The 20,617-nt window shown below is 44.5% G+C and overlaps 1 protein-coding gene across 1 annotated transcript in view; it reads left to right on the plus strand.

Annotated features, from left to right (window-relative positions):
• The window catches only part of TTC7A (tetratricopeptide repeat domain 7A), a 159,963-nt gene that overhangs the window by 12,493 nt on the left and 126,853 nt on the right, over positions 1-20,617 (plus strand). Inside the window, exons 3-4 of the mRNA XM_007944399.1 lie at positions 1,458-1,626; positions 18,791-18,921. Coding sequence (XP_007942590.1) covers positions 1,458-1,626; positions 18,791-18,921 — 300 coding nt within the window. The remainder of the gene's footprint in view (positions 1-1,457; positions 1,627-18,790; positions 18,922-20,617) is intronic.

The following is a 20,617-nucleotide window of genomic DNA, read 5'->3' on the forward strand; positions in this document are numbered from 1 at the left end:
ACTCAGGGATCGAGTGAGTGGCCATTTGGTAGGGATTTTGTTTGGAATTCAGCATAAGGGAGCTCACTAGTAGTCAGGGAGGCTCCAAGGAGGTGGTGGGCCTGAGTAGGACTCAGAGGACAGAAGAAGATTTGAGTAGGCAGAGGGGAAGGGGAGATTATTCCAGGTAAGGAACCTGTGTCAGCCAAGGAAAAGGAGGAAGAAAGTATATGTATTCAAAACAGAAAGAATAGCATGAAAGGAGAAATTTGGCTTCCCTGGAAACTGGCTCTGGCAACTCCATTTTTCTTAAGTGGTTCTGGCGATAATAGATAGTGGGGAGTGGTGGAGGCCTCCCCTAGGGTACAGGCACCCCAGGTGCCTATCCTATTCAGGGACACCCCCTTCCTGCCAGGGACAGAGGCCAGGCAGGGGTGGGCCCCTGAGGTGTAACCCTAGGGAGTATTGTGAACAGAGAGGATACCTCTTTGCAGCAGGGAAGGTGCCCAGAGCCTGAACCAAAGCACAGGAATGGAGGCAGGCCATGGGAGCACACAGCTTCCAGTGCTGGGAGACCTCAGAGCAGGACTGGCCAGAGTCCAAGGCCAGGACTCCCAGGCCTGCTGGCCCACCCCTACTAGTTAGCAGCTAGCTGCTCTGGCTGTGACCAGTGACCAGGGTAGACCATAAGAGCAGCCATAAGAGATGCCCTGAAGAGCCCTTTGGTGGGGTGGAGATTTGGGTATTCGCAGCACTTGGGAAAGGAGAGGAGGAAAAACATGAGTTTAGGCACTTTGGACACCCTTGCTTCTGAACTTTCCCCCACTTCTGATTAGACAGGAAGCGTGCTCAGCAGGTCTTCTCTCATCTCCCTCCGGTCCCATACTGGTAGTGTCTATTCTTCTCCTCTCCAAGGTCCTGCAGTGGCCATGGGCTTCCCTCGGGCTTAAGGTTCAGGGCCTCTCACTTGTGCAGACTCTTTCAAAGTTCTTTTATTTTAGGTATAAATATATGACTAATTATATATTTGTGATTTTGCATTTGCTTTCTTAAAGAGGATCCCCACATTGTGTAAACTTCAGGCCCCACAACCCTGGGCTCTGCCTCTGGCTCCTTTGATGTGTTCAGAACAGGTGGCTGACCACCTGAGGCCCAGTCTCACTGGAGCCTTTGGGGGCATCAAGAGAGAGAAGACAGGGGTCACCTGGAAGCTGCCTGAAGTCTAGTTGAGGGCATAAGATATATGCAAAGGAAATAATTAGGGATTCAGACAAGAATTTCATTAAGAGCCACAGACCAGGGAGTGTGGGTATGCTAGAGTGTCTGGGAAAGCTTCTGGAGCGAGGGAAGTTCTAGCAGTGTCTTAGGCAAATTGGCATGGCTCATGGCTCAGTGGGGACATTTGTCCCAGGATACTCATGGGGGTCTGGCAGAAGCATTGGAGCAGGAACCTGCTAATGTGGTTCTTGTCCTTTTAGCCACAGTATCTGTGTGAGGCCATGTTGATCCTGGGCAAGCTGCACTACATGGAGGGTTCATACCGAGATGCCATCAGCATGTACGCACGGGCTGGGATCGACGACATGTCTGTGGAGAACAAGCCCCTCTACCAGATGCGGCTGCTGGCGGAGGCCTTTGTCATCAAAGGTAGATATGGATCCTCTCTGACTCTCTGAGCTCTTTACCACAGTGTCCAGCTAGTCTGGCCCCCCAGGTGCCTGGAGTAGGAGACAGCCGTGGGGCAGTGGATACAGTTGAGAGTGGGCCTACAGGAGCAATGTTCTAGATGTTTAACCCCAGTAGTTCCAGAGCTCTGGCCAGCTAGGATGTACACCAGCCATTCCACGTTCTGGCTGAGCAGCCTGGTGCCCAGGCCAGGATGTTAGAACACTCGTGTTCTCCGCTGGCTCTGTTGATACCTAGTTACCCAGCTGTGTGCCTTTGGGCCAATCACTTCTTCCCCTATCTTGGCCCAGTTGGCTTAATCTGTAAGACAGAGGTCATGACTGCCCTTTCCAGGTTACCATGACCAAGAAGAATCAGCTGAGTTGTGTACTCAGGTTGAGAAAGGCTTACAGAAATGTCAGGCTGGTTCTAGTGACTGCATTGACTACAAATTGGATGCCTGATGCTGGAGAGCAGTCAGTCCGTCCTTGGGTATCGGTTGGGTACTGACTGTGAGCAGCCCAGTGAGCAAGTGCTAGGATCCAATGATGAAAAGGTCTGAGCTGTTCCTGCCTTGGAGATTCCTGTTGCCAGGAATCTTGGATGTTTGACCATTTCCCTATCCCAATACAAACTAACTCCCAGAGAAAAGTCTAGAAATGCCCATGTCTTTGTAGGGATCATTACCTGGCATCAGCATAGAGTTCATATCACCATTTTTTCTGTTGTACATAGGAACATTCTAACATTCTCCTCATCTTATATATGGGGAAACTGAGGCTCAGAGGGGGTAAGGACCTTGTCCAGAGTCACCCAGAGATTTATGGTAGATCCAGGACTAGACCTTCTACTCTCTGACTTTGGTCTAGGAATGGGATTGACCCCTGTATCCTCACTCCCCTTTTCCCACACTCACACTTCTCTGTCTCCTTTGGGTTGCCGTGGGGTGACTGTGACATCTGTACAGGGCAGATCCTCTTTTGGCTCTGAGTTGTAAGAATTTTTTTTTTTTAAATTGTATTTTGGTGGAATATATGTAACAAAATATTTGCCATTTCAATAACTTTTACATGTGCAATTCAGGGACATCAATTCCATTCACTACATTGTGCAACCATCACTACTATCCATTTCCAAACCTGTGAGAGAAGCTCAGCACCTCCTAAACAGTGACTTCCCCTCTGCTCTGCTAGCAGTCCCATTTATTTAACCATGAATAAATTTTGGTGGGAGTTGTTGTAGGTTGTTTTTCCATCCCTGAATCCTTGGGTCCCTCTCCTCATTGAGAGGTTGCTCATGCTGTCCCAAGAACTCCACCGAGATTGTCACTCTGGACAGACCCAGCACCATCCTGTGGGAGGGCAGAGGCCCATGCGGGATGGCCCATATGTGTATGTGTGGGTCTTCTCCCTTTGTTCTCTCATCCCCCTTTCTGTGCCCTGGCATAGCAGTCTTGGGGATGATCTTCATTTGGGGCTTGGATCTTTCGGGTCTCTGGAAAACCACTTCTTCCATGGACTCCCCAAACTGAATGCCCTTCCTTGGGTTTTCTTTTCAGTACTTTTCCCTGTAAACCTGGCTCAGTACATATTGCTCCCTCTCTCCTGCTCTCTGCTCTTTCCAGCATGCCTCCAGCTTCTTGGGGGAGCACAGTCCCGGTGGTCAGAGGTCCTGCAGGGGAGGTAAGGAGCCGGGCACTGCTGCCCACATGGGCTGCTCAGACACAAGCTTTGCTAGCTCATACCCCCACTGCCTGCATGTGACCCACTGTCCTGCCTCCTTTCTGCCTGTCCTGTCCTGTTGCAGTGACTGTACTTTGCTGCTTGGCATGCTGAGGTTTACCTGCCTGTGTGTGCTTGAGACCATGCATGTGGCTACCAGGGTTGCACAATGCTGATTTTCCTGGGAGTGGGGGGATCTGGTGGGTCTCTCCTTACAGAAACTAGGGGCCACACCCAAAAGGGGTAGGGATGATGGGTCAGTCATCCTGAAGAAATTGTATGAGCATGAGAGTGGTAGCAGCAGGAGGCCAGAGAGTTCACAGAAAAGTATTTACTAAGCCCTCACTCCCTGCCAAGTGTGTCTTCATCTAATCCACACAGTAACCCTCTGAGTAGGTGTACTCTTCATTCCCACGATACAGATGAGGAGTTGAGGTTGGACCCATGTCAGATGAGGAGCTGAGGTTGGAAGAGGTAAAGTGACTCATGTAAGATCCCATAGGAAGTGGTAGAGCCAGGGTTCAAAACCAGACAGCCGGAGTTCATAAACACCCCCATGGTACTGCTGCTCAGAATTTTAGATTGCAGGAACTCTAGAAATGATCTAGGCTGTGTTACGGATGAAAGAACTGAGGCTAACAGAAATGAGGCACAGGGGACATCTGTTAGCTCGTGGATGAACTAGAGACTTCCACCCAGAGTCAGCCTGACCATCAGTTTCTGGCTGTCTCCGATTGTAAGCCTGACTCTCTCACTCCTGAGGACTCCTCCTGGCCATGCTGTTACACTACAGCTTTATTTGCTTTTTTACAGTGGATTCTGTTCTCTGGTTCCATTTGGGCAGGGAGTTTGTTTCTAAGCACACCTGACTGGAGGGAGGATGTTGGGATGATATGGGGCAGGAAAGATGAGTGGGCCTGACAGGGCCTCTTCCAACGCCTGTTGGAAGGCTGGCGGAGGAACTGAGTATGGATGTCTCCCACGTGGAACTGCTGGGTCTCTTCACTCCCACTTCCAAAATACAATACCACATTCACTCACCCTCATTCCCCTTTAGAACAGAGGAAGTTGGCATTCAGAGGCATCCCTCACAGGGCTGGGTCTCCTCTGAAGTGGGAGGGATGCGGGTGAGGCCCAAGGATATTTTCTGATTCTCAGAGAAGACTTTAGATCCCAACTTGGGAGCTTGAGCTCAGGGGCTGTTGAACTAGTCTTGGGTTTCCCTTGCCTGAAGTGCATAAACATTGTGGGTACAAATGTGTGTATTTGGTGGTGATAGAGCAGTAGTTATTGTCTGTAAGTCAAGTTTATTTGTTCAGAGCAGTGTGAAAACCACGGATGTTTCACTGAGGTAGAAAAGTGTAACATCTTCATGAAAACATCTGTCACTTCCATATCCAAGTGGTCTGTGCCTGGCTCTCAGTGCTCCCTCTCACCCAGTCTGTTAGTCACACCTGTGCTCAGGCTGAGCCAGCTCCAGGTTGATCCTGCTGGCAGTAGAGTACTGGATTTTAGGGCCTTGTGGTGGCACCTGGGAGATGGCTGGGCCCTGTCAGAGGAGGAAGAACTTCTAAGCTTTGTTATCAACAGACAGTTTAAGATGACTTGAACAAATTAAAACCCTTGATTTCCATCCTTTCTCCCTCTGGCTTAGTAGCCATCACTACTATATACTTGTTGATTAGGCCAAAAGCGTAAGATTGATCCTTGATGTTCTTTCTTCTAAACCCCCCTGTCTATCCAGTCCACCAGTAAATCCTTCAGACTCTGCCTCCAAAATGTAGCCCAAATCTGATAATCTGATTATACCCCTTCTCTACAGCTGCAGTCCTGGGCCCAGCCAAGGCCATCTTGCTGAGGCAAGTAAATAGCCTCATAACTGGTCTCTGCCCTCTGTCCTCTCCCTTTGCATCTCACCCTACGCACATCAGTCAGAGTCATCTTTCCAAAGCATAATGGTCACACGGCTCCCCTGCTGAAACCCCTTCAAGGGTTTCCACTGCAACAAAGGCAAGATTTAAACTGCTTATCCTGGCCTTCGGGGTCCCTAAACCAAACCAAGCTCACTGCCATCAAGTTGATTCTGACTCATAGTGACCCCCATTGGGTTTCTGAGGTGGTAAATCTTTACAGAAGTAGATTGCCCCATCTTCCTTCTGTGGAGCAGCTAGTGGGTTTGAACCTTCTGGTTAGCAGTCATATGCCTTAGGTACACTACCAGAGCTCCATAAGTGGTATAAACAGTTTGTGGTCAAGTATTAACCAAAAGGTTGGCAGTTCAGACCTACCCAGTGGTGCTTGGAAGAAAGGTCTGATTAACTTCTTCCATAAAGGGTACAGCCAAGAAAACCCTATGGGGCAGTTCTACTTTGCAACACATGAGATTGTTATGAGTTAGAATCAACAGTAATGGGCTTGTTTTTTTGTTTGTTTGTTTGTTTGTTTTGGTGAGTCACTGACGGGGAAGGCAAGGACACCCTGCGAGTCTAGTTGGGAGAACAAAAAAACTCCAGAAATACCAAACTCAGTCATCTAGGCAATTTCATCTCACAGCAAACCCCATTGAGTTTCCAAGGCTGTAAATTTTTATGGAAGTAGATTGCTCTGTCTTCCTTCTGCAGAGTGGCTGGTGGGTTTGAACCACTGACCTTCTGATTAGCAGCCAAATGCCTTATCCACTATGCCAGAGGGTATTAATGTGAGAAGACTGGATCTAGTCTCAAGTATGGCATTTTTAGCTGAGGGGTCTAGAAATGAATCTTTCTCCCTAAATTAGATTTCTTATAAGTAATCCTAGGATAAGGTTAAAGGTCATCATGAGCATCACTTGGAAGTGTTTTCTAAGAACATACTCTGTTGTTTCTAATATATAGCATATAATTTAATTATCACGGTCACCCAATGAGCTTGTAACTCATATCTCTGTAAACATTTTGAAGTAATTATCCTTTGAGCCTTTTTTCCTATGTATTTGTATGTGCTTTTTTTCCTAACAAAAATAAATTCATGCAATCATGCTTTGTAGTTTGCTTTTTTAAGTTAGTATCTTATGAACCATTTTCCACTAGATATGTACATCACTTCTTAAAATACCTTCACATTTCATAGTAAGGATCTTTTGTGTTTAAGTGAGCCTGTCCTCCAGTGAACCTGCCCTGTAGGTTAAATCTCTCTCTTTTTTGTTTTTTTGCCATTATAGACAATGCTGTTGAAGCTAAACTTTTGCATACATTACTGTTTTTAGAATAAAATTTTCAAAATTTAATTACTGGTTCAAAGGGTATACCATTTTGGAGGCTTTTGGATACCTGGTGCCAAGTTACCCCTTTTTAAATATGATTTGGGAGCTTCTTCCCAAGTGGCCTTGACATTCTTTCTCTGAGGGCTGAACCATGGCTTGCATTTCTTTCCTCCCCCTCCTTCCCATCTGGGGTACCCAATTCTGGGTGTTGCCCTCTGTGAGAGCTATAAGTGCCCCATGCCCCGTGATTGGTGGGTTAGTGGGAGGGAGTTCGGCTTGTTTGGGCAGAACAGTTGCAGGGGAAGTTTTCTGGTCCTCACCTCTGTATCCGGAGCCCAAGGCTCTAAGGGTGGGGCTCCTGGAACATGGTGAGTCACCTCAGAGTAGAAGCCAGGACCAGCTTGCTGTTCAGTCCGTGTGCCATGTTCAGCTTGCTTCCAAACCGAAAGTTCAGTTACTTAAAAAGTAACATCTTGAGGTTTACAACTCAGAAAAGGAGGGTGAAACTGGTTGCACAACTTGAAGAATGCAATCAGTATCACTAAATTGTATGTGTAGGAATTGTTGAATTGGTGTATGCGTTGTGTATATTTTCAGCAACAGCAAAATAAAATTTAGGAAACAAACAAAAAGCAAACCTCTCTTGACTTTAGAGCTGGGTGCCTTTATAGGAAAGGCTCCTTCTGTCAGTAGAAACCATGAGGCACTGCCCAGCACTTCTTGGCCACCTGCCCACAGGACAGGGTTGTGTTACAGCCACTGAGACCCATTGGGGTGGAATGGCTGGCTGCATTTTGGATCTAGTATTGTGATTTGGCCTCTTGTGCAAAAATACTGACTGAGCAGAGGGTGAAGAAACTCAAAGGTCAGAGTCCCTGGGTAGGTTTCAGATCAGACCTCTGTGGACAGGAAAATGGACCTTCATATCAGTCAGAGATTAAATGAAAGGTAAAAAGTCCCTTTTATAGGCAAAACCAGATGTCTGACTATGACCCTGACTAGGAACAGCCATGCCAGTCCAGGAACTTTCTGGTCTTATGTATGTTGGAAATTATTTTATAGGACTCAATGAGGATATTCACTGTGTTTTAATAATTTCATTCTCTGGACTCATAACTGCTTCTTTTCAAAACTGTACTATTATTTGCATACTGTGAGATGCAAAAATCTTAAATGTTTAATTCAATATGTTAGACAAATGTAAACACCCATGTAACCAACACCCCAATAAAGACATAAAATATTTCTGTCATTCCAGGAAGTTCCCACGCGCCCTCCGTCTAGCATCCACTAGTTGGTTTCTGTTAGTATAGATTAATTTTACATTTCTTTGAACATTATGAGCTCTGGTAGCGCAATGCCTAAGGCATTTGACTACTCTAAACAGAAGGCTGGTGGTTCAAACCCACCAGCCACTCCTCGGAAGGAAAATGAGGCAAACTACTGCCTCGGAAACCCAAGGAGTGGTTGCTATGAGTCGAATCCGACTCAATAGCAGTGAGTTTGAACATTATATAAATTAAATCATGCAGTATGTACTTTTAGATATTTGGCTTATTTTGCGCAATAAAATTTGTGAGAGATTCATCCATGCTGTGTATAACTTTGTTCTTTTCTTACTTCTTAGTATTCCATTGTATAAATATACCACAGTTTATTTGAATTCTCCAGAAACTACTGGATATGAATGAATATATCCATTTGCCTACTTGCTCACTGCCTGCTAGCCCCAAGCTGTCTCACTGGGGTACAGAGATCAACTGGAAATGGCCAAGAAGCCAAAAACCAAACTCACCACTGTTGAGTCATCTCTGACTCACAGCGACCCCTCTTTGGGTTTCCTAGGCAGTATCACTACAGAAGTAGATTGCTCAATCTTCCTTCCAAGGAATGGCTAATAGCTTTGAACTGCCAGCCTTCTGGTTAGCAGTCAAATGCCTTAGGCACTTTGTCAACAAAGCTCCTGATTACTGTGTAAGATGAGGCATAAACTGTGGGAAATGCAGCTAAAAATGTTCTGTTAGCTCAGAGGTAGGGAGGCTTACCTTCAGCTGGAAAGCTTCAGAAAGGAGGTAGTTTTACTTTGAGCTTTCAGGGAGGATAGGATTTAGAATTCTCAGAGAATTATGGTGGTTAGGTGTCTGATGGGAGTAGAAGGGACCAGTGGTGCACAGGAAAGGTAGTGGCTCCACAGACACTGAATTCAAATACCGAATCCACTGCTTTGCAGTGGCCAGCCCACAGGTGGGTTGGGACTGGCACCCTGAACCTTCTAGGCCCCTGGCATTACCTTCCCAGTGAGGACTCCAGAGGTGGTGCTGTGAGGGCACAGGGCAGCCATGTTAAAACAGACCCACTCTTTCTTCTGGAATTGACTGCATCCTGCTGCCATCTGCTGATTGGTGTTTATCTCATCTTCCTGTATGGTAGACAGGCCACATGTCTAGGGCAGCACTGGCAGGGAGCAGGTGGGCCTGCCTTCTCCTTCCTTCTTTCTGCATCTCCTCTGCTTCTGCCTTTGTTGCTCCTCCCCCTCTTAGTCCTCTAGAGTGAAGAACCTTTCCCCCTAGTCATGACTCATTTGGCAGGAGGCATGTTGACACTTGGGACCTGGGTAACTGAGTCTTTGTATTGAGCAAGCCACATTCTGTGCCCACCTCTCTCAGCCCAGTGCACCCTAGCCTTTGGACCTGGTCACACCCTGCCTGGCTGAGGGCAATGTCACTAAGCCATTTGAGTTGGAAGCTAGCCAAGAAAAACAGTCATTCCTTACCTTATATTTGTAGAACACTTTGTGCTTTGTCAGACATGATCAAGCTTGTTGTGTTTACATTCAGCTAGCCAATACTTGAGTGCCTTGTGTGCCATTTGGTAGAAAGGTGAGTAAGATCAGATTGGTGCCTTGAAAGAGCCTACAGTCTCATTGGGGAAACCGGTATGTAGATGAATAAGTACGGGGAACAGTAGGAATATGGACGTAGGGTATGCTTGGGCCCAGGAGCTCTGGTAGCATAGTGCCTAAAGCACTTGACTGCTAACCAGAAGGCTGGCGGTTCAAACCCACCAGCCACTCCTTGAAAGGAAGGTTGGACAATCTACTTCTGCAGTGATACTGCCTCAGAAACCCAAAGAGGGGTTGCTATGAGTCAGGTCCGAATTCAACGGCACATAACAACAACAACATGCTTGGGCCCAAAGGCTGAAACGGGCAGTTACACCAGGGTATCCCAGGAAGGGCTTCATGGACCAGACAACACTCAAGCAGTGTCTCAGTAGTTGAGCAGTAATTTTGGGTGGACTTATGTGGATGCATTCCAGGCAGGAGAGGCAACTTGAGCAAAGTCAGGGAGGCACCTCCCAACCCAGCAGTTGGGAATAGCAAGTTGGATGTGGATACGACACTTGTGGTGTGGTAAGAGATGAAGCTGGAGAGGTGGCAGGAACTGGGTCTTGGAAGGCTTGGTATGGAGAGAGGAGTTTGGACCTTAACCTGAAGAAGTGGGGACCCCTGGAGGGTTTTAAGCAGCAGTGGTTTAAAAGAATCACTCTGGGATCAGAGTGCAGGCTGGATTAGAGTGGAGTAAAGCTAGAGGCAGGGAGGCCAGTTATGAGACCATGTGGCATCTAGTCAAGAGTCAAGAGTTAAAGGGTAGGAAGAGGAGAGGAAAGGGAGATTTTAAATATTCTGGACCTGGTTATTATTTGGATGTTCAGACTATAGAAGAAGAGTCAAGGATTCTATCTTACACATTCCTTCAGTGAATTCATCTTGAGCACTTTTTGATAGTTGCCATTATGTTGGCTCTGACTCACAGTTGACCTTATGTATAACAGAATGAAACATTGCCCAGTCCTGCGCCAGCTTCACAATAGTTGTTGTATTAGAGTCCAGTGTTGTGGCTATTGTGTCAGGCATCTCACTGAGGGTTTCCTGTGTTTTGCTAACCCTCTATTTTTCCAAACATTATATCCTTTTCTAGTGATTGGTCTTTCCTGATGATGTATCCAAAGTAAGCGAGCTGAGATCTTGACATCTTCACTTCTAAGGAATTCTGGTTGTATTTCTTCTAAGACTACTTTGTTCATTCTTCAGGCAGTCAACGCTATATTGAATATTCTCTGCCAACACAGAAATTGGTAAAGTACTGTGTGGGAAAGAAAGATTAAATAGACATAGATTCTGCCCATTGGGAACCACCAGTCCAGAAGACAGTGCTCTCTACTCTGGTCTGTGTTAGTTGCAAGTAACAGAAACAACTCAAACTGTCTTAGACAAAAATAAATAAATAGTAGGTGGGGGCAGGATTTATTGGTTCATATATTGGAAAATTTCAGGGGATAGAGCTTTAGGCAAAGCTGAATCTGGGTGCTCAAACAATATTGTTAGGAACCTGGCCCTCTGTCATATTTCACCTTTACTCTTTGTAGACTTTATTTTTAAAAAATAATTTATTTTATTGCCATTGAGAATATACATGGCAAAACACCAATATACATGGCAAAACAAGTTTCTACATGTATAATTCAGTGCATTGGTTACCTTCTTTGAATTAAGTTATACAACCATTCTTACTCTTCTTTTCTGAGTTGTTCCTCCCCCATTAACATCTCACTGCCCTCTAAGATTTCTATCTAAAAACTTTCAAGAGCTGTTGTCAGTTTGATCTCTTACAGATAGATCTGGCAGATTTTTTTTTACTAGTTAAGCTAAACTGTTGTTTGGTTTTAAGAAGTCTTCATGGGATGTGTTTGGTTAAGGTTTAAAGATTATCTCAGGACAGTAGTTTCAGGGGTTTAGGAATTTAAAGTTCTGTTTTGCATTTTCCCCCTTTTGATCAGGATTCGTCTATAGAATCTTTGATTAAAATGTTCAGTAATGGGTACCATCCAGTTCTGCTGGCCTTATGGCAGAGGAGGCAGTTGTTCATGAAGGCAATCAGCCACACATTGCATTTCCTCCTCCAATTCCTGACACTCCTTCTTACTCTATTGTTCAGGTGAATAGACCAATTCTTGTGCCTTGGATGGCTGCTTGCCATCTTGTAAGACCCCAGGCACTACACAATGAAGTAGGAGGTAGAACAGAAGCAGTAAACACATTATTATGCTAATTAATTAATCCATGAAACCAGGATTTGGTAAAGTATTTTGATGAACAAAAGTTTTAATTTTTATGAGGTCCCATGTACTTATTTTGTCTTCTGCTGTTTATGCTTTTAATGTTATACTAGATAATCTGTTACTGACAGTAGGCCTGATAGCATTGTCCCTGCATTTTCTTCTAATAATTTTATAGTTGTAGTTTTCACATTTAGGTCTTTAATCCATTTTGAATTTGTTTTTGTATATGGTGTGAGGCATGGATCCTGTTTAATTTTTCTGCGTGTAGAAATCCAGTTTTGCTGATATCATTTATTGAAGAGATTCTTCTTTCTTCATTGAATGGACTTAGCACCCTTTTCAAAAATCAGACTGTACATGTGTGGGTTTATTTCTAGATTCTCATTTCTCTTCCATTGGCCTGTGTCTATTGTTATACCAGTACCATGCTGTTTTGATTACTATAACTATATAATATGTTTCAAAATAAGTAAGGGTGAGTTCTCCTACTTTATTCTCTTTTTTTTTAATATTACTTTAGCTATTGGATGCCTCTTGCTATTTCATATGAAGTTGAAGATTTTCCTTTTCTGTAAAGAAAGTTCTTGAAATTTTATTTTTTAATTGTGATTTGGGTGAAAGTTTACAGAGCAAATTCACTTTCCACACAGCAATTCACAACATTTTGTCTCATGACATTGACTACAATTTACCACAATGCAATAGCTCCCCTCCCACTTCCTCCCAATAGTTACCTCTTCACTGGATTCTTCCTTCCATGTACTCCTGCCCCCTGAGCTGTCTCCCTATGCATGCACAGCCCTTCTATTCTCCCATGATTCCTCTCTCCAAGGTGTGTGTCTACCTCAGGTAAATGTTCACCACATAAGCCTGTCTTCTGTTTGGCTGGAAGCCACAAATGTGGGTTCAATTCCAGACCTGCAGGGCAGCTAGGGGCCATAGTCTCAGTGGTTCCACCAGGCTCTATCAGACTAAACCTGATCCTTTTTTTTTTTTTTCCTCCCCCAAATGATTTTGAGTTTCATTCCATATTGTTCTCCCACTCTGTCCAGGAACTCCTACATAGATCCCCCTCCAAGTGGTTGACAGTGGTACCCAGGCACCATAAGTTCTTGGAATTTTAACTGGAATTGTGTTGAATCTATTGATTACTTTGAGTACTATCGACGTCTTAACAATATTATGTCTTCCAATTCATAAACATACTAGATTTCCAGATTTATTTAAGTCTTCTTTAATCTTTTCAGCACTGTTTTATAATTTTCCTTATGTAAGTCCCTCACATACGTGGTTAAATTTATTCGTTATTTTATTCTCATAAATGGTGTTGTAAATGAAATCGTTTCCCTAATTTCCCTTTCAGATTTCTTATTCCTGGTGTATGGAAACCCAACTCATTTTGGTCTGTTGACTGCAACTTGGCTAAATTTCTTTATTAGCTCTAGAAGTTTGTTTCTTGGTTTCTTGGTGATCTTCATGTGGCCTGGGATCTGTCTATCTTTCCTCATCTGTGCTTACTTCCTTCTGTGCCTTATCTGCTTTTTTTTATGTAAATCTCAAAAATGATTGGCTTATGGCACATCCTGACATGGCCTAAGTAACATAACAAAGAAAATCCTATTCCCAAATGGATTATATTCACAGATATATGGGTTAGGATATACAACATGTATATATATTGGCTTTAACAAATTTATTTTCTTACAGTTTAGGAGGCTAGAAGTCCAACTTCAAGGCCGTTTCTTTAGGGGAAGGCTGCCTCTGTCAGCTCTGGAGGAAGGTGCTTGTCTCCTGTTCCTGTTCTTTGTTCCCTTGAAGATCTTCATGTAGCCTGACATTGGTCTTCCTCCTCCTTTGCTTGCTTGCTTGCTTAATCTGCTCTTTTATATCTCAAAACAGACTGATTTAAGACATACCTTACACTAATACAAGGGGCTCTGGTGGCATAGTGGCTAAAGTATTTGGCTGCTAACAGAAATGTTAGCAGTTCAAACCCACCAACCGCTCCACAGGAGAAAGATGAAGCAGTCTGTTTCTGTAAAGATTTTCAGCCTTGGAAAGCTTATGGGGCAGTTCTACTCTGTCTTAAAGGGTCACTATGAGTCAGAATCAACTCAATGGCAGTGAGTGGGTTACACTAATATTGCCTCATTAAGGTAACAAACCCATTCCTAAATGGGATTATAACCACAGGTGTAATATCAATTGCAACTAATATAACTATAGGAACAACATGTGTTTTTTTGAGACACAGTTCTATCCCCAACAGTCTACTCTTTGGCTCCCCAAAATTCATGTTCTTGCCATGTGCAAAACACCATCACATCATCCCAAAAGTCCTGTCCCATTCCAGCATCAACTCTTAAATCCAAAATCTCATCTTCTGGATCATTTAAATCAAGTATGGGTGAGACTTTGGATATGTTCTGTCCTGGGGAAAAGTTCTTTTTCATCATTGGACCTGTGAAACCTAGAGTAGAAGTTATCCATTTCCAGAGTACAATGGTGGAATAAACACAGTGTAGATGTTTCCATTACAAATGGGAGAAATTGGAAAGTAGGGTTCATGAGCACTGAGCAAGTCTAAAATTCAACAGAATAACCTACATTAGTTCTCAGGGCTTGAAAATGACCCTCTGTTCTCTAGGACAGTCTGGGCAATGACCCTACCCTTCAGACTGTGGGTGTTGGTCAAGTTCTCCACATTCTGGGTGGAGGCTCATTGGCCCTGGGCATGAACCCCTCCTTCCAGGTCCACTGGATAGCCCCATTCTCCTAGTCCACCTTAGTTCGGATCCTACTCCCTCAGCCCCTTGTGGCTCCATCCGAACCTGGCCTTTGCAAATGATAGCCTCCCCTTCTTAGCTTTGGGCAGTGGCCCTATTCTCTTGGCCCGCCTGTACAACAGCCTCACGTTCTAGAACTGAGGTAATGGAGATCTGACTCTTTGAAGCCTAGGAGGTGGTTTTCTCACCCTTTCAAATGGAGGCAGTCCTGCTAGCCATGATCCTTCCAACAATTCTGCTGATCTCCAGGATGATGCCTTCTGGTTCTTGGAGGACAACAGATGTTTGCAATTAAGTCATTCTGTTGACTTGTGTTACAGATTGAATTGTGTCCCCAGGAAATATGTGTTGTAAATCCTAACATCTATGCCTGTGGTTATAATTTCATTTGGGAATGAGTTGTCTTTTATATTAATGTGGTAGGATTAGTGTAGAATATGTGTTAAATCCACCACTTCTCTGTCAGTTTGTTGTACTGTGGTGGCTTGCATGTTGCTGTGAGGCTAGAAGCTATGCCACCAGTATTTCAAATCCTAGCAGGGTCACCAATGGTGGAAAGATTTCAGCGGAGCTTCCAGACTAATACACACTTGGAAGAAGGAAAGGGCCATCCACTTCCAGTGAAAACCTTATGAATAGCAGTGATTGAAGCTGTCAAAGATTTCATATTACTTGGTTCCAAAATGAACACCAGTGGAAGCAGCATTCAAGAAATCAGATGACATACTACACTGGGCAAATCTGCTGCAAAAGACCTCTTTCAAGTGCTGAAGAGCAAAGAAGTCTCTTTGAAGACTGAGGTGCACCTAACCGAAGCCATGGTGTTTTCAACCACCTCATATGCGTGTGAAAGCTGGACAATGAATAAGGAAGACTGAAGAAGAGTTGATGCTTTTGAGTTGTGGTGGTGATGATGAATACAGAAAGTACCATGGACTGCTAGAAGAACTAACAAATTTGTCCTGGAAGAAGTGCAGCCAGAATGCTCCTTGGAAGCAAGAACAGCCAGACTTCGTCTCACCTACTTTGGTCTTGTTGTCAGGAGGAACCATTGCCTGGAGAAGGATATCATGCTTGGTAAAGTGGAGGGTCCCTGAAAAACGGGAAGGCCCTCAACGAGATGGATTGACACAGTGGCTGCAACAATGGGCTCAAATATAGCAAGTATTGTGAGGCTGGCACAGGACCCAGCAGTGTTTTGCTCTGTTGTACATAGGGTCGCTATGAGAGCCAATTCAACAGCACTTAACAATATTGCTATGAGTCGGGTTGGACTCGACAGCACATAACAACACAACAACAGCATGTGTTCAAGCCATCTCTTTTGAGATATAAAAAAGACTAAACAAGCAAGTGAGAAGCAGAGACGGGGGAACAGAGATGGCAAGCTACGTAAAGATCACTCAGGAGCAGAAGCTCAGAAGAGATAAAGTCTTTCCTCCAAGGCCAACAGAAAGAGAGAGCGCCTTCCCCTCGAGCCAGCACCCTGAATTAAGACTTTTAGCCTCCTAAACTGTGAGAAAGTAGTTTGTTAAAAACTCACTGCCATTGAGTCACTTCCAACTCATAGTGACCCCCATTGAGTATCCAAGGCTGTATATCTTTACAGAAGCAGACTGCCTGACTCATCTTTCTTTCCCAGAGCAGCTGGTGGGTTCAAACTGCTGATCTTCTGGTTAGGAGGCAAATGCCTTAACTACTACACCACAGGAGCTCCTTTTGTTTGTTAAAGCCATTCATTTTTTGTAATTTTGTATAGCAGCACTAGGTAACTAGCCTGTGCCCTGCCTGTAGATTTCCAGAAGGTAGGCAGCTTTCCTTCATTTTGAACTATCTCTCTACCTTTCTGTTGAGTAGACCATCAGTCACAGGTTCAATCTCTTGAACAAAAGAATGAGTAGCCATACCTTTGGTGAAAGTTTTTCCATGACACATTTTCTTAGTTTGTACAACAGAATTGTTCAAGTTCTGGTTTCATTTTGTACAGTTCATTATTTCTTTCACCTCTCATTTTACTTACATAAGCAGCAAGGAGAAACCACATAGCCCCTTTAAGATCTTGCTTGGAAATCTTTCCAGCCAAATATCCAAGTTCACTTACAAGTTCTTCCTTCCAAACGATTGGACATAATTCAGACAAGTTCTTTGCCACTGCATAAAAGCATCGCTTTCTCTCCAGTGTCCAATCACATGTTCGTTTCCTTTCAGAGTCTCACCAGAAGCACACTTAATGTTCATATTTCTAGTAGCTTATTGCTTATGATGTTAAACTCTTTCATCACAGCTCTCAGTTCTTTCTGAGCACTCACCATAATCACCCTTAATATCCATAATTCTGCTAACAGTCTCTTTAAGGCAAACCAGGGCTGCCTTATAAAGCACATCATTCCTCCAACCTTCTACCCATTATTCAATTCCAAAACCACTTCCACATTTTAAGTTTTGTTAGAGCAGCACTCTACTCCCAGTACCAAATTCCTTCTTAATTATCTAGTGCTGCTATAACAGGAATAACACAAGTGGTGGCTTTAACAAACAGAAATTAGTTTTTTCACAGTTTAGGAGATTGGAAGTCAGAATTCAGGTTACCAACCCTTGGGGAAGGCTCCTTGTCCTTTCAGCCTCTCTTCAGTTCCTTGGTGATCTGCATGTGGTATCTGTCCCCCTTCTGTGCTTCAGTGCTTCTGTGCTTTATCTGCCCCTTTTGTATTTAAGAAGTGATTGGCTTAAGACATTCCCCACACTGATGAATTAACATAACAAAGAAAGCACTATCCCAAATGGGATTACATGCATTTACACAAAACCAAAAGCCAAAACTATTGCCATCTAGTTAATTCTGACCCATAGTGTCCCTGACTCCTAGTGACCCTATGGGAGCTCTGGTAGCATAGTGCCTAAGGCATTTGACTGCTAACCAGGAGGCTGGCGGTTCAAACCCATCAGCCACTCCTCGGAAGGAAGATGGGGCAGTCTACTTCCGTAGTGATGTTGTTGTTGTTGTTGTTGTTATTTGCCATCGAGTCGCCACGACTCGTAGTGACCCCTCCTTGGGTTTCCGAGGCAGTATCACTACGGAAGTAGGAATGCCCAACCTTCCTTCCGAGGAGTGGCTGGTGGGTTTGAACCGCCAGCCTTCTGGTTAGCAGTCAAGTGCCTTAGGCACTATGCTAGAGAGCTCCTGTAGTGATACTGCCTCGGAAACCCAAGGAGGGGTGTCTATGAGTCGTGTCCAACTCAACGGCACATAAAAATAAACAACAACAGTGACCCTATAGGACAAAGTAGAACTATCCCGTAGAGTTTTCAAGGAGCAGACTTTACTGGAGCAAACTGCCACATTATTCCCCAGTGGAGTGGTTCGTAGGCTTGAACTGCTAACCTTTCAGTTTGCAGTTGAGTGCTTAAGCACTGTACTACCAGGGCTCCTATCACAGGTATACTACTAAAACCCACTGCCATTGAGTTGATTCCAACTCAGAGACCCCCATTAGGTTTGCAAGGCTGTAAATCTTTACAGAAGTAGATTGCTTCATCTTCCTCCCACAGAGCAGCTGGTAGGTTTGAACTGCCAACCTTATGGTTAACAGTCAAATGCCTTATACACTGGACCACCAGAGCTCCTTATCCACAGGTTGTGGGGGTTAAGATTTACAACATGTATTTTTGGGAGACACAGTTTAATCCATAGCAGATGTCTGCTCTGGGCAGATAAAACCTGAACACAAATAACTTATGCAAGGTAGAAACCATTTGGTTCTATGGGAGAGGCACGTGCGTATAAAATGCTACACACTTCAAGCTTCTATTGTGTGAGGTGCTGTACTGGAGATGTGGTAGCCCAAAAAGGGTCACATTTTGCCCACATACAGCTTTCAGCTATCAGTGAGAGAAGAGCTGGCCATAAATAACCACAGTACAATGTAGAAAATAGTGAATGTTGTGAGCATAGGTGTTTTTCTTCCAGCAACTGGAAGAAGTCAGGAGTGACTTCATGGAGGAGTTAGCCTGGAAGGATAGGGAAGAGTTGGTCATAGAGCTAACACAGTGTGTTTCACCACATGGGGTATGAATGCCTTCTATTAGGCCATTGCTTGATCCCAGCTGCAGCCAATACCACCAGTGCTTTAGCTTCTTCCTTCCCCTCCATAGACCTCTGCCTCCTGCTGGCTACTCCAGAGCATATGTCTCCTTGGGTGAGCCCACCCTGGGTCATGGGAAGGGCCTGGGGTCAAGGGGCCCGAGCAGAGTAGGACTGAGGTGTTCTCCTCCTGCAGGCCTCTCCCTGGAACGCCTACCCAACTCCATTGCTTCCTGCCACCGCCTGACAGAGAGGGAGGAGGAAGTGATCACCTGCTTCGAGAGGGCCTCCTGGATTGCTCAGGTGTTTCTGCAGGAATTGGAGAAGGTGAGCCGTGGCTAAAACTCCATGGTAATAGCTGCCCTCTATGAGTTCTTCAAAAGCACTTTCCATCCAGGGGATCCTTGTGCAAATTAGGAAAAGATACCCCTCTCTGGAGATGCTCTACTTCAGTGGCTGGAAAAATGATTATAGTCTATTTCTGTTTTGCTAGAAGGAGATTCTTTACTGCCAGAAAATAGTTTTTGATAAATAAATGTGTCCACACTGTCTGTGAGGGGCCCAGAGCCTCCTCGATGGACTCAGTTTACATGACCAAATGTGACAGCTCTCTTTGTATCTGTTGACTTATTTCCTTCTTACAACAACTTTATGACTTAGGGGCCATATTTATCTCTGATTAAAAGGTGAGGAAAACTGAGGTTTAGAAAGATTAAATCATCCTTTCACTATCCTCACCTTGGTAGAGGTGGAGGCAAACTGGTGCTTGTATGCTCTCCATGCCCCAGAAACTCCCTGCTGGATCCTCTGGGGAGGTGGGGTATTGGGACTTTTCCCCAAGCCTTTCAGAGCAGGCAAAAGAGCAGGTTTTCAGCAGTTCTGAGACCTCCTCATCTCCCAGCTTCCCCTCAGTGGACCTGTATTAACTCTCTGCAGGATTTTAGCAGCCTGCCATGGTTATCTTCTGCTTCTGAATGGCTGTTGGTTTACTCGGGGGAGTGACAGGCAGCAGCTATATTCAGCAAAGAAAGTGTTAACATTGTGTATCTGCTTTTGTGCCAGGCACTGTTCTGAATACTTATACTCATTCTATGATTTAACCCTCACAATCACTGTATGAAATACGTACTGTTGTTATTCCCGTTTTACAGATGAGGAAACTGAAGTGTGGAGAGGGGTTAAACAGATTCTCAGAGTTTATACAATTAATAAGAGGATATGGCAGGATTTGAACCCAGGGAGAGTAGCTTTGGTTGCTTGTTGGGTAGATTTTGGGAGTGGGACTTAGGCATTCTAAGTCTTAGGCATTCTGCTGGCAGCTTCTCTAGCAGGTAGATTAAGACTCACATCCAGAAGGAGGATGTGGTTATAAGCTGAGAGACTTAGAGCCCAGGAGATGCTTGAGCTCACTCTTAAGGCAGATGCCAAAACATCAACCCAGCGCCTATTTTTGTGATGAGCACTGAAGAACGTTCTGGGTGGTATAAATGGTTCACATGCTCAGCTGCTAACTAAAAGGTTGGAAGTTCAAGTACACACAGAGGTGCCTTGGAAGAAAGGCCTACTTCTGAAAAAATTAGCCATTGAAAATCCGATGGAGTGCAATTCTACACTGAGACACATGGAGTTACCATGAGTCAGGATCAACTCGAGGGCAACTGTCTTTTTTGGAGGAGTCATCCTTTGGTATAGTCTACCGTAGAATAGGGTTTCTCAGCCTCCACAGTATTGACATGTTGGGCTGGATAATTCTTTGTTGTGGCGGCTGTCCCATGCATTATAAGATGTTAAGCAGCATCCCTGGTATATATAGAGTATAGGGACATTGCCAGCAACCTCCTCTAACTCTTATGAGGGGGAGACAGAGTCACATGAGCAGTATCAACCCATAGCTGATTCCTATGAGGTAGAGATCAGACATGTTGCCTAATTCCAGCCTTTCTACCAATTCTGACAGCAACAGTCCCTCCCATGACACTTCTTCTCTGCTGCATTTGATAATTCATTACAGTAACCACATACA

The sequence above is a fragment of the Orycteropus afer genome, unplaced genomic scaffold, assembly GCF_000298275.1.
Source record: "Orycteropus afer afer isolate SDZICR_OR568_19922 unplaced genomic scaffold, OryAfe1.0 scaffold00124, whole genome shotgun sequence".
Lineage (NCBI taxonomy): Eukaryota > Metazoa > Chordata > Mammalia > Tubulidentata > Orycteropodidae > Orycteropus > Orycteropus afer.